Consider the following 13,963-nt stretch of genomic DNA (forward strand, 5'->3'; position numbering starts at 1 on the left):
AACCCTGGAGTGCCACCGATCGTTCCACCAGGATTTTTGGTAAACACTCATTTCTCTACGTGTTTTTTTTTTTTTTCCTCCACAAATTAAACGTATTTGAACCAATAACGTGAATCATCCTAAAACTTTTCAGGTTGAGGGTTGGCTTTTGTGATAAAAGATTAATTTATGTAAAGGCTTTTTTTTTTTTTTTTTTTTTTTGTTCTGCACTGCTGTTCAAAGACAATCAAGCATGAAGTACACCAATGAGTTTGGCATTTATTGCAACGCAATATGGCACTCATTACATCTCCTCAGCGTTTCTATTTTACAATGTACAAACTTGATAAAAAAAGGACCATAAATAAACAAAATGCTTCAAGTAGCTAATCCTCAGCATCAAAGAGTGTGTGTATGTATATATAGACACAGATGAATGACATTCTAATCTAACTGTCTAAGTCGACAAAAGCAATAGTTTGTTCAATCTGGAAAAAAAAAAAAAAAGATTAAGAAAAACAATCAAATCAGGCTTTGATTAGAACAATCCACTGGTGTGAAATCAGTAAGAGCTCAAAGTGATACATTCTGTCTGAGTCCTCCCGCTATCTCTTAAACTTTGCATATTAAGATTACATGAAGACAGCTGACACATCTTAACAAGGAGAGTTCATGTTGAATGGTTTCATGCTACACAGTGTACACACACACACACACACGCACACACGCACGCACACATTCATCAGATAAAACAAACAAAAAGAAATACATTTAATTCAAGTGAAGCGCAAACCCCCCCCCCCCCAAAAAAAAAAACAACAACAACCTGGAAGCCATTCTGCTTATGCACATGTCAGCCTTCACCAAACAGATAAGAAAAAAAAAGAAAGAAAGAAAAGAAAAGAGGCGAAATCAGAGCTAGAAAAACAGGATGAGGCATCAGTCAAAGCTCTCAGGAGCTCAGTGCTGTCTGTGCCCACGTCCAGAACGGGGTTTTGTAGAAAGCTCCACAGGATGGAAGTTCACAAAAGTGCTCCTCATTATAGTTTTCCTCTTATTTGCCTTCACTTCTTGTACTTCCACTGGTGAACAGTTCCTCTAAAGTGCACAGATGAGGTAAATCAAATTCTTCTCAAAAAAAAAAAAAAAAAAAAAAAAAACAGGTCTGTAACTGCTCACCAGTTCAGACCGGGACCATAGAGTGTTGCATGTGTTGCATTTGGGACAACATTTCCTGCTGCACACTCGCAATTAGTATGTCCTGATGCGACGGCGTGATTATTCCGAGTCTGTCCATCTCCCTGCGGGGAAACAAACACACAAATCTGGTTCAGATGTCTGGTGTGTATTTTGCCTCAAAGCACTCAGAAGCCTGTAGGAAAAAGATGCTCCAGATTTTTTCCAAAACGCAAAACACCGTGTGATGTAGCGTGACGCTGCCACCAGCATGACACACGGTGGTGACAGCATCATGCTGCGGTGATGCTTTTCTTCAGCGGAATCAGGAAATCTGATCAAATTTCTGAAAGGCAAAGCTTTCAGAAGTACAATGATGCTAAATATACACACTTGCAATAACTAAAAATGCATATTTTGCTTCCACTTTGCAAATTAACAACACTTTTTGTTGATCTGCCACATTAAGCCCAACGCAGCACATCAAAGTTATGCTTGTAACATGGCACAATGTGCTCGTGGTTCAAGTCGTAGAAATGCTTTTGCAGGAGCCTGCTTCCTATAAGCTGCACCAGGTCGTTTGGTGGTTATGTAGCAGAATCAGCATCAGCACCATGTCGCTGTGTAATGCAGAAAAAGCACATTTAAAATAAGCTGCACTCACTGGTGTGTGAGAGCCAGGAGGCTTTCAAGGCTGGAGTATCCTGCAGCTGCCAGGACGTCTCTGTATCTCTCCAATCCAATGGACTGCAGCCAATCGTACATCGACCACTGTGGCACACACACCTCTGGTACGACAGACACACACACCTCTGATCCCACTCTGGACTCCAGCATGGTCCCCGGAGGTCTGCAGGAAAATAGAGTCATTCTCATTTTGCGGGAGACCGTTACTTGCAATAGTGATAAATTGGATATGGGAGTTCATGCGTAGCTATGCAAGTATTTGCCTTGGTGCATGTGCTTATTTTTATCTGTGTGCGTTGACATGCGCTATGTACCTGTCCCCTCCTGTGCGCCGCAGGGTGCCAGGGTTGCGTATAAGTTTATCCAACATGTTAAGGATCTGGCTGAAGGAGGGCCTGTCTCCTCGCTCTCTCTCCCAACAGTCCAGCATGAGTTGGTGGAGAACCACAGGGCAGTCCATGGGAGCAGGCAGCCTGTATCCTTCTTCTATCGCTTTAATCACCTTCAATAAAAGAGCAGGGATCAAGGATGACCTTTGAACTGTTGCGTCTGTCCGATAATTTTCAAAACTTGAGCCATCTGTAAAATGACTGAACCAAACGCGAGTGCTTTCGGAAGAGGTGCCAGCAGCAGTTTGACGCAGCTGCGCTTCGGGCTAAATGTTATGCAGAGACCTGCCAAATGGCAATCAAAACATGCCGACGATCAGCATGTTCAATATGTTCGTCTTTGCTTTGAATGATAAACTAATTGAGCAAATTACCAGTTGCTTTGACCTTTAACTGCCACCTGAATACTTGACAGAAATGTCACAAAATACTGCAGATTAAAGTGAGTAGCACAGGCTACACATTCTGGGATAAAAAGCATTATTATTAAAGCACATACACATAATTTAAGATTCCCATGAATTGCAGTACATTTCAAATTTAGTGATATTTATGTGTCTTGTAACTATTGTTGACCTACCAGGTCATAATCCTGCAGCACACACAGTCGTGACGATACCACACCCAGAAAATATTTTATTAATGTTTGTTATGATACCAAGTAATGAAATAACAAAAAAAAATGAAATAAAATACATAACTTAAATATTGAAAATAAAAAAACAATCAAATAAAATGCGAAGATAAAATAAAAAAAAGTAATACAAGTAAATCCAATGAGAATCCAAAATAAAACAAAACGCAAAACTATTAAGACAAAAGCTAAATAAATTGCTTTTTTAAAAGTTTTTTTATTTAAAAAAAGGGGATCTAGTTCCATCTACTAGTAAAAAAAAACAAAACGTATACTCTGTAGCAAGCCTCAGGGCTTTTCCCCATAAAGGCACTCATCATTATATCTGCTTTAGTGGTGAACAATGAGCCAAACAAACTCCTCTGTGGCTTCCCAGGGTGTGATTTCAGACAGTGTGCTCAAGTTCTCAGATCGGAGACTGATGAGGCATGACAAGTCGATATAATGAGTACCTCTGCCGCAGACTCACTTAAGACAAGTGTGAAGGGAATAAAAAATAATCCCAAAAGACAAGAGCGGACTAAAAGGTGTGAATATGATTTATATAAAACCACTTAAGATTTTTCTTCACCAACCAGATTGACTTTCTCTTTTCTAAGCTGAAATCGTGACACTAAGAAAAAAAAAAAATAATAAAAAAAAAAAAATAAAAAATATATATATATATATATATATATATATATATATATATATATATATATATATATATATATACACACACACACACACACACACACACACATACTGGACCATATCACATCTAAATTTAAATTTAGTTGCAGCTTGTTGGCTGCAGGATGAAAATAAACAATATAAAAAAAACACTTTACAGCTGTAACAAAATATCCTAAGAATAATTAGATTGGTGCACGGAAGCAATCCAAACTTGGCCTCAGCAGTGTTTGGAGACAATTTGAAAGTAATTTCTAAGTAAGTGCTGCGTTCAAAGACGGCGGCTGGAATGCAGTGGATAGGGTGCAAGTCATTTGGCCCTCCAATACGCTAAAAAAGCTGCATCTGTTTAATTTATTTTGCTATTTAAATTGGCTCGGGCTAAATCCCTTTTGGTGAGCGAGGAGAGGTAAAAGTTTAATTGGACTGCCACACAAAGTCACAGGACTTAAATCATGTTTAGAAAATTGTTCATTTCAACATTAATCCTCAAGTGCCCAACGAAGGGGCAATTAACAGTTGCTGAAAAGCGGGAACCGATGGGCTGTTTTCCTAAACCAGCACTATATTTGTACATTCCTCTAACCTCAAATATGGGTTCATTGTTCCTTTTGCACGAGGTCGTGTCCCCGTGTGCTATCAAAACACGTCATATAAACCTTTATGTGACGATAAAAGTGAAGTTGAGACATGGCAAACGTAAGTCAGTGATTCAAGGGAAGCCACTTCATTTACTCACATCCTGGTTGTTCATGTCCCAGTACGGCCTCTCTCCATATGAAACCACCTCCCACATGACTATCCCATAACTCCACACGTCGCTGGCCGTGGTGAACTTCCTGTAGCTGATCGCCTCTGGAGCCGTCCATCTGATGGGGATCTTCCCTCCAGGGGACAGGTAGGACCCAGTTGCCTCCTAAAATAGCAGCATAATTGATTCACTGGATGATGGAATACCTTTTGTTGTCTAATTTATTCGGTATGACTCACTTGTTCATTTCATCTCACTAGAGGAGAAGAAGGGCTTTTCAAACGAAATCATTTTTTTGCTCTTGCACAGATGTCCATGCATTTGGCAAACTTTTTGCCAAAGTAGGTGTTTCAGTTAGTCAGACAGCTTTGGCAGCGTTCAAGTACGTGCGAGTTTGTGAGTGAAAATGTGATAAAAACAGCCAGTAAATATTTACTCAATAAACAATGGAGGATATAAAACTGGTTTATTATCAATTCTGAAAGAGCCCTTCAAAAGTACTCCTTCCCTCTAAAACCCTTTTTTAGATTTTATCATTTAAACCAAAAACTTGATTGTATTTTTTTTTTTTTTGTGATTTTATATAATAGACCAGGGGTCTGCAACCTAAGTGGACCTTTGGACCTTTCACAATGACTCTTCAGAACTATTGTTGAAATGATTAAAAAAAAAAAAAAAACTAATATTTAAAAGTAGATGTAACAATAACATGCACATTTTGCATTTGTTAAAATGAAAAAAAAAAAGTTTTGCAAAAGAATTTCACATTTGCAAAAAAGCAGCTGCATACAATGATATGAAATATGGCATGTCTTAAAACCTAATAATAAAACTTAAATGTTGATTCTTTCAAAATTACTGTAGAAAATACAGTAGATATACACAATAAATGAGAGGGTGTCTTTCTTTAAAAAGGTGATGTAACTTCTGTGACTAATTTTTTCTTTATCTCTACAAAGGATAAAAACTGTAAAGGTTGCAGACCTAAGTAATAGACCAAGGAATTGTGCATAATTGCAAAGATGAGGGAAAATAATACGCTGCTTCCATAATTTTTAAATCAAAAATAGTCTGAAAGCAATGAAAAAAAAATCCAGTGCAGAAATTTGCTTTATTTCACTTTCACATCACAATAGAGCAATCCTATGGTGAAAAATGGTGAATAATACGTAAACCTCCTTAGTCAATACAGATGACACAGTTTCAGAGGTGAAAATGTTTGAAAAACCATGCAATAATTTCTATCTGCACCACTTTGGGTTGGTTTATCTCATTGAAATCACAAAAGCAGGATATCTGCTGTTTGTGATTGCAACGTGGAAAAATGGAAAACTTCAGGGGCTGTGAATATTTTAGCAAGGCACCGTATGCTTTCTTCATGCTCCATCCAGTTTTGCCTTCGCAGCTCTTACCCTCGTAGTGTAGGCGGCCTCGGGGTCGTCCTCCAGAACTCGGCTCAGGCCGAAGTCGGACACCTTGCACACCAGGTTGCTGTTGACCAGGATGTTTCGAGCCGCCAGGTCTCTGTGAACGTAGCTCATGTCTGACAGGTACTTCATACCCGAGGCGATGCCGCGCAGCATACCAACCAGCTGGATCACCGTGAACTGGCCGTCGTGTTTCTGAACCATTAATATCACAGAGAAAAAAAAGGGGGTCTGATTAACTCACAGCGGATGAAGACATTTCATCAACCAATTAAAACTACGTTTATGTTCGTTTTGTAGAAGAACACAGATCAACGTACACGTAAAAAGGCATCCAGAGATCCATTTTCCATATATTCCGTGATTATCATCAGAGGCTTGCCTAGTGAGGGGAAAAAAGTTTGAGATATTCCAGTTAAACCGTGCTCCACAACTTTCATACAAAACCAGAACAACAGCACCACTTACACCTGGTGACGACACCCTCCAGCCTGATGATGTTCGGGTGGTCAAACTGTCCCATGATGGACGCCTCGGACAGGAAGTCCCTCCTCTGTTTGTCCGAGTATCCTGCCTTCAGGCTCTTGATGGCCACGTAGATCTCCCTCTTCCCCTGCGAACGCAGCCGACCGCTGCACACCTCCCCAAACTCTCCTACACGTGCGCAGCAAAACAACAATGTCGGTGCCAAGCCAGCATGTGTGTGTGGGTTTGTGTGTGTGCTTGCGCGCCAAAGCGAGACTTACCTATGCCAATAACCCTCTCGATGTGAATATTGCTAACATCTATTTCCTTGGCAAACTCGTGGATGGCCTGATCCGGGTCCTCATACATAAACGGGTCCACATAGATTTTGACTCCTACCATGGAAGGGAGGCGGGAGCGGACGAGGAAACGAGGGAGGAGATGGATGAACGAAAAGGAGGGCGAGAAAAACGAGTTGTGTAACTGCATGTTATGTAAGAGTGCTTAGGAAAGTGTGCACAACAAACAGAAACTGAGCGATAATAAAGAGAAGGATTATCTCTAAAACTTTGTAAAATTCTCTCCTGCTACAATCGCACGCTTTAGTGCATTTCATTCTGATTTGATGTGGTAGATAAAAAGAAAGTGCTCCATAAATATGGAGCTCAGGTAAATGGATACAACGGTTTCGAATGTTTTAAAACAAAGTTAAACACTTGATAAAAGCTGTGAAACTCCTAAAAAAATTTTTTTTAAATTGAACAATGTGGTCAAAAATTGCTACATGAGGGGAAAACACACTATCAGCATCATGAAATCTGGTGGTGGCAGAATCAGCCTCTAGGTCAGAGCTGAAAACATATGGAGATAGATATAGGGAGATTGTAGGAACTGTTTGAGGCTCCAAATGATTTTAATGAGTTTTACAATCCATCAGGACAACAAAGCAATTATAGATTACAGTCTGAGCTACAATAGACATGCTCAGGTTAAAGGAAATAATCTAGTCAAAGCCCTGACCTAAATCCAATTTGGAATTGGTGTCAAGACTTGAAAATTGATGTTCCCAGATACTCTCCGTTCAATGTGAGCCGGTTTAAAAGAAACAACGGAGGAAACATTCACTCTACAGAAATGCAAAGCTGGAGGAGACATTCCCCTGAGGAAAAGGTATGTGGTTGTAAAGGGACCCATCCAGAAAACATTAAAGAAGCATGAATATTTTTGCAAAGCACTGTATTGGCTTCTTGTGTGTGTTCAGTACCTGGGTTCAGATGTTTCTCCTCTTCCGCATCCTGCTTGGTTTTGCTGTACTTGCTCCTCCTGAAGAGTCAAACACAACGCATTCTTCACACAAAGACCAGCAACAAACGCTAAAAGTTTGGTTACTTCCCGAGAGTCTCGTAGGAGTTTTGCAGCGACGTCACTTGACAAAAAGCGTACATGTCCTACATTTGTTTTTAATATTTTTTTTGTCATTTCTCAGAGCTGCTCTTAAGTTGAGTTTTCCTTCTAAGGATTTGCGGCAAACAGAAGGCGACAACAATGAGAAGGAGAGAGCGACGGCCTGCAGGGAAGCACCAGATGAAAGCATTTTCAGGCACAGAGGGAGGAGGGGCGACGCCTCAGGTAGCGGCAGATAAAAAGGTGTTTTCTATTAAACAAAGAAACTGTCAAAACCTCCTTTTCTTTCTGAACAGGTGTGAGTGAGTGAGTGTGTGTGTGTGTGTGTGTGTGTGTGTCAGTGAGTTTGGTTGTGGACACCGGAGCGTGTTTGTGCGCGCGCGCGTGCACGCCGGCTAACACGTAAACCGCGCAGCTGAACACATTAACAGCAAGTCTGGGACAAAGGGATAATCACTGTCTCCACTCTAATCCCCCTTTTAAAAAAAAAGCTGCAGGTAACACAAGTTATTTAATCTCACTGTTGAAGGAGAATCCGGAGACTTGTGTGTGCGTTGCTGCGTACTGGATATAAAACCCCCCCCCAAAAAACAAAAAAAACAATGCTAATTAAATTTTTATGTGGTAGTCCTGCTTAAAGCAGGGCGTTCTAGGTGAATTTAAACTTCCTTTATCTTTCCCAACTTAAAATTAAAACATTTCCGACCAGCGCGAACAGTTTCTGCTGCTGCACCTCGTTGCCTTTGTGTCGTACCCTTGTTTGCTTTCTCAGTGGAATATTGTCTGTGTTTCAGCATGTAATTGCGTGCATTGATCCTGTTGGGTGTATTCTCTTGGTAATCTGCAGTGATTAGCTGTTCCAACAGTCTAATCCTAAAAGAAGGTTACATTTATTGATTGTTGAAGAGTAGAAACATTTTTTTGTTGTTGTTGTTCCGGGGGAATAGGAGGAGGGGAGCTTTATGAGCCAGAACACAAACAGAAACAACAGTTGGAACAACAACGGGCAGATTTAGAAAGCGAAGAAGGAAGGAAGAAAGGAGGAAAGGAAAGGAAAGGAAAGAGTTGTAGTTTAGCAATATATCAATCAAATCCATGTTTTTCCCAGACCTTTCCAGATGGTGCATTAAACCCTGCTAACAATGATCTCTTGCAAAAGTAAAGTGCTTTTAGATAATGGAAAGTCGCTTCGTAATTAGGACTCCTCTGTTACTCTTCTATAATGTCCCCCTGAATAACACTTAGACTAACATAAAATACTAAGACACTAATCGTAACCACTCGAAGTAACATGAAAAGGACAAAGACGACTGTTTTGACTGAAGTGTGACCTTGTGTGTTTCTATACCTGCGACTTATGATGACGACAGCCGCCGATATGAACAGTAAGACTCCCACCCCACTGACAGACAGCAGCAGGAAGGCAGAGTTCACGCCTTCTCCGATCAATGGAAAGGGATCTAACAGAAAGAGATGAGCATTTATTTATTTATTTGTTTTTTAAATTAATACTACCGATTAAACACGTTGTGCTAAAGCTATGCCTGGGTTAGCACCTGAATTGGTGGAGAATTCAAACGGAGCGCTGTACTCGCCGTATCCCGCGGCGGTGCGAGCGCGAACATGAAACACGTACACAGTGAGCGGGTTGAGGCCCGCCACGTCCACACTCCGGAGGAAGGTCCTCATTATGCGGTACGACCTCTCCCTCTGATCCTGATTAGACGAGACAAAAAAAAAAAAAAAAAAACACTGTCTCTTTCAAATGTCTGACAGCAAAGACCATCCACACCAGGAGTGAAAGAGAAACCGCGTCCCAACGTGTTGACATTCACGCAGCCGTCTGGGCCGCGTTAACCTATGGGGCCCGCTCACCTTTTCGTAGAACTTGACCTCGTACTCCAGGATGACCCCATTTGGTCGGTCGGGCTGTTGCCATGCCAACGACAAGCTGTGCCTTGTTACGTCGGTGAGTTGGATGGATGAAACCGGAGAGGGAGCTGAGAGGAAGCGAAAGATGAGTAGAGATTAAACAGTGGCACAGCTTTTTTTTTTCCTGAAATTGTAAAATGACACTTTCACTGTACTGGATGCGGCTAATAGCGCATTCACTGAGCTTTTTTAATCAAAGTCTCTTGGAGCCAGTGCACCTCATTACTTTCTATTCCCTCGACACCTGCCTCGTTTTACTCTCACGACTCTCCGTTTCTCCATCATTTTTATCCGCATTCGTCCTTTTTTTTATTTTGTGCCTGTTCGCATCATATCGGACCATATGGCAGAGCAGGTTGGACTTGACACATCCCAGGCACACTCTCGTGCTGTGCAGACACAGCAACTTATTTCCCCAAGGCACCTGGAACTAAGCAGGTGTGCTGGTATCTAAATGCCACCATAAAGACTTGCAGCAACGACGCTTCAGATGTAGCAGCAGGCAAAAACAAAGCGAATAAAAAAAAAGGGGGGGGGGGGCGAGGGGGGGCAAGGGTTCCACTAAAAACTAATAAAGAGCACGTGCGAGGGAGACGCCACACATAAGCTGACTCCTTCACAAGGAAAATGAAACACTTCATAAAATGCGGGTGATTTTTCTAACGCTTCTTTGGATCCGTGCTGAGGGTAAGAAAAGCTCCAGCTCTGCTTGTACCAGCGCTGTTGTTCAGTTACTTCCTGACCGTCATGATTTGTGTTTTTCTCCCCCTCGTCAACTTTTTTTTTTTTTTCATTTGTCATTGAAGTCAGTGATTTCCTGAATACTTTTGACACCATCTCAAGAGCCCCCCCGCAGCCCCCTGTAATTAATTCAGTTGTTTGGTGTGGGAGGACAAAGTAATAACTATGAACGATATAATGGTGATACTAGGAACAACAGTTTCCAGTGGAGGCAGAGGAGGCAAAAAGTGAAAATCCAAATCCAAATCCAGTGTGCGGTTGATATGAATGCTAAAGGCGTTCCGCTGTCAGCTGCAACGCCATGCATGCTCGTTTAGCGAGCTAACTATGCGCTAGCTTGACTTTTATACAGGTGCGATGAAAAATAAAGCACATCCCATAGAAATTTTACAGTTTAGTGTCATCAATGTTTTTGGGATGTGCTTAATTTTTTCCACACATGAGCAGCTCCAGAGAAGGTAGAAAAACAAGCTAAGTAGCCTATTTAAAAAAAAAAAAAAAAATGTTTGCATTTTTTAAGACTTTATAGTTGGTGTTCAGGTATTAAGCTTCCAATCTAGTTACATAATATTATCAAGTGATATTTTCAAATTTCCTGTCAGCTTTAAACATTTTTTAACTCAAAAACACGACGGGCCGCGAATGACTGCCCTGGTGTTCAATCACCAGGCTTAGCAAGTTTTCTGGGGAAAACCTTGAAACAACTTGTTACTTCTTTAAAAAAAACCTTATTGAAATGTTTTTTTTATATATATATTATTTTTACTATTACTGCAAATGCTGCAAATTGTTAGATCTTTGTAAAGTTTGTCTGTTGTGGAGGGGTTTCATAATCTACCTCTGTTTTAGCTTAGCTGTAAGGTAAGTTTGACCAACTTATGAAAAATAAAGATGTGTTCACATTTATGTTTCTTTTTTTTTATTAATGTAATGTTCTATTTTAGGGAGAAGTACACAATTTGATTTCAATTTCCATACAATTAACACTTTTAAAACAAGATGAGGTGTAAGAGGACCTTTCAAAGCCGTCTGCGTTTATTATGCCGTTTACCCTTTTCAATGCAAATGTGTGACAGCTATAAACCACAAGCGTTCATCTGCTAATGGAAATGAAGGCCTAAATGCTTAATGTTGCCGGCACACCAGTAATGCATTTATGTTTATTTCAGTCACACGGTTGAAGCTCTTCTTGGTGGAACTAAACAGGGCATGCACCTGCAGATGCTCCATTAAAACAGTGAGCAACCTTACGCCTACACCGGCGCTCCGATTTTCTCGCCCGGTTACAAATGTTGGACACCCACCTATCTTAGATTAAAAAAAAGACGACTCCAGCATCAGTAAGATAAAGCACTCAAATGCTATGTTAAACTCAGCTCATGAATCGGAAAAGTAAAGAAGCGCATCTATGCCAGTGTCAGTGGAGTTAATCAACAGCAACCCTAACCCTAACCCTAACTATTTTAATTTTGGCTCCAAACAATCACAGAGGCAACTACTTTTAAAATCGGTTGAAATCCTGGAGTAGGCCTAGAGTCAGCAAAGTCTTTTCAAAGTCTTTTCAAGAAGACATAATCAACAATAAACCTAAGCCTTAAAATATAATTATAGCAGTTTTTTTTATGTTTCTCAAACATATTTACCACAGCAAGATTAAAAAAACCACCGAGACGCTATTTTTTGAAAGGTATACAAATCTTGCTCGTTTCATGCTTCCACAATTTTGACCATTACTCATGGGATCTTGCCTCCCTCTGGGCGCGCAGCAAACAGCAGTTTGTGCTCAGCTGACCCTCTTACGGAGCACTTCTTTATAAGCAGATTTCTCGTTATTACTGGAGTCAACAATCTGACACGTTTATCACACGCAGCACTTCTTCCCCTCACCTGCTTGGTTGGTGGTGAGGCTGACTGATGCGCTCTGTGATGCCCCTGCGCCGCTCACCAGGGAGACCCCGTTGCGGGCGTAGACGACGAAGGTGTAGCGTGTGTGGGCCCGGAGCCTGCTCACTACCATCCTGGTGGTCTGAAGGCCGGTCTGGTCCGGAGAGAAGAGCACGTCTGAGCCGCAGGGGAGACAAAGCTGGGTGCCGGAGGCAGACTCCGATCCGGGCCACGGGTATTCACCGGGCCCGCTCTGGAAAACCCCTCTGCCGAGCTGAACCTCCGATCCTACAATCCCTTGGTCCGACTGCATTCCCAGGCTGCTGCGCTGGACCTCAGGCTGGGAGACCGTGTGATTTCGTGGAGGCTGACCGTGGCTTCCGGTTTGACATATGAGACACTCCAGACTGTAACTGATGTCGCTTCTGCCTCCCAGCCGCCGAGGGGGTGCCCACTCCAAGACCACCGATGTTTCGTTCACTACAGAGATGAGCTGCTGTGGTGCTGAGGGAGGCTCTGGAGATAAACATAAAACCAAAACCGACTGTATTTATATCTACATCACATAAGGAAGGAGGAACAATAAGAAAGCAGAGGGGTATTTCAGGGGGCAGTCCTTGGCTTAACATGAAGACATCTGGTATTACGCTGAAAACCATATGGCTCTGGGATGCTTTTGATGGTTTGGTTGTTTTCTTTTTTGGAATCTAATGTTATGTGTGTGCGTGTGTATGTATGAGAGACTCGCGTACAAGTGTGCGCTCATTTTTCCCAGGCGAAGGAAACCATGTGCTGTATATAGGCATAATTAGGTTTAAGACACACAGAGCAGCGTCTTCAAATCTCTCGCACAGACTCAGAGAAAGAGTAGGTGCATTTATTCAGTCCTCAATGTCTGGTAGTTATCACCACCAGACAGGATGTAGATGGTGCCTTAGTCATAAGCAATGGGATTATAAAACAGGGGTGGCATTCACATACGTTTGTTTAGCCTTCTGTTGGGAGGAGATAGAGAGTTTGGGAAACAATGCATGTTCTTCCCTTTTTATTTGGGAGAATTGCACGCACCCATCATTAGTGTTTTCGCTTCCATTTTAACTGTTTGTGTGTCTGTGCTCTTACGGGTGCAGGCCATGGAGGGTGGGTCAGAATCTGCACGGAAGAATCCTGTGTGGCAATCGCAAACGTTAGCGCCGTCCCGAAGCGAGCGGCTGTGAGGAGGGCACTTGGAGCAGCCAGGATCCGAAGACTTGGACTTGTAGAAACCAGCAGAACATGCTGCAGAGAGATGACAGAAGACACTGAATTACTTCTTTAAAATGATGTCGATAAAGAGCACCAAAGAGATCCATAAGCTGCAGTGGTAACAATTTACCTCCACAATAGCTCAGATTTGAATTTACAATGTTGCTTGTAAATGAGCTTTTACAACTGGTTCTATCTGAAGGAATGTTTGTAGGAACCAACATAAAGAGAGTCTGTGGTTTCTTCCTTAAAGAGGAAGCATTATGTACTTTCCAGCCATATAGTATCGTTTTATACCACAATCAAGTAACTATGTTAACTTCAGTTGTTATGAAAATCGTCTATATACCAAAAACAAGAAATTTGACTTCACCTCATAGCCCTATCCTTCCTGACACTTCCAACACGTCTCCACGTGTGGCAAGGAGAACATTGCTTCTCCGTGCCATTCATCGATCCTGTTTACAACCATTCTTAGGACCATTTGTGTCGTTAGCTCAGCAGACACGCAGTTTCACAAGATGTTTGCTGATTTCTGCTACCACCAAGCCAGATGGAGGTGTGAGGGAGGGAGGGC

The 13,963-nt window shown here is 41.7% G+C and overlaps 1 protein-coding gene across 2 annotated transcripts in view; it reads right to left on the bottom strand.

Annotated features, from left to right (window-relative positions):
• Positions 1 to 238: 238 nt before the first annotated feature.
• Positions 239 to 13,963, bottom strand: part of LOC106926314 (ephrin type-A receptor 4-A-like) — a 32,302-nt gene continuing 18,577 nt past the window's right edge. Inside the window, exons 6-20 of one of the 2 annotated variants that reach the window (XM_088014423.1) lie at positions 13,264 to 13,419; positions 12,145 to 12,657; positions 9,460 to 9,584; positions 9,141 to 9,300; positions 8,933 to 9,044; positions 7,445 to 7,503; positions 6,462 to 6,575; positions 6,184 to 6,369; positions 6,036 to 6,097; positions 5,701 to 5,910; positions 4,277 to 4,453; positions 2,157 to 2,344; positions 1,820 to 2,005; positions 1,159 to 1,280; positions 239 to 1,077 (exon numbers count right to left, since the gene is read on the bottom strand). In XM_088014423.1, coding sequence (XP_087870549.1) covers positions 1,163 to 1,280; positions 1,820 to 2,005; positions 2,157 to 2,344; positions 4,277 to 4,453; positions 5,701 to 5,910; positions 6,036 to 6,097; positions 6,184 to 6,369; positions 6,462 to 6,575; positions 7,445 to 7,503; positions 8,933 to 9,044; positions 9,141 to 9,300; positions 9,460 to 9,584; positions 12,145 to 12,657; positions 13,264 to 13,419 — 2,366 coding nt within the window. In that variant the 3' untranslated portion in view covers positions 239 to 1,077; positions 1,159 to 1,162. Of the gene's footprint in view, positions 1,281 to 1,819; positions 2,006 to 2,156; positions 2,345 to 4,276; positions 4,454 to 5,700; positions 5,911 to 6,035; positions 6,098 to 6,183; positions 6,370 to 6,461; positions 6,576 to 7,444; positions 7,504 to 8,932; positions 9,045 to 9,140; positions 9,301 to 9,459; positions 9,585 to 12,144; positions 12,658 to 13,263; positions 13,420 to 13,963 lie in introns of both variants that reach the window. The other variant, XM_015001143.2, reaches the window with a different exon arrangement.

The sequence above is a fragment of the Poecilia mexicana genome, unplaced genomic scaffold, assembly GCF_051168715.1.
Source record: "Poecilia mexicana isolate PSO_F unplaced genomic scaffold, ASM5116871v1 scaffold_17, whole genome shotgun sequence".
NCBI classification, from domain to species: Eukaryota; Metazoa; Chordata; class Actinopteri; order Cyprinodontiformes; family Poeciliidae; genus Poecilia; species Poecilia mexicana.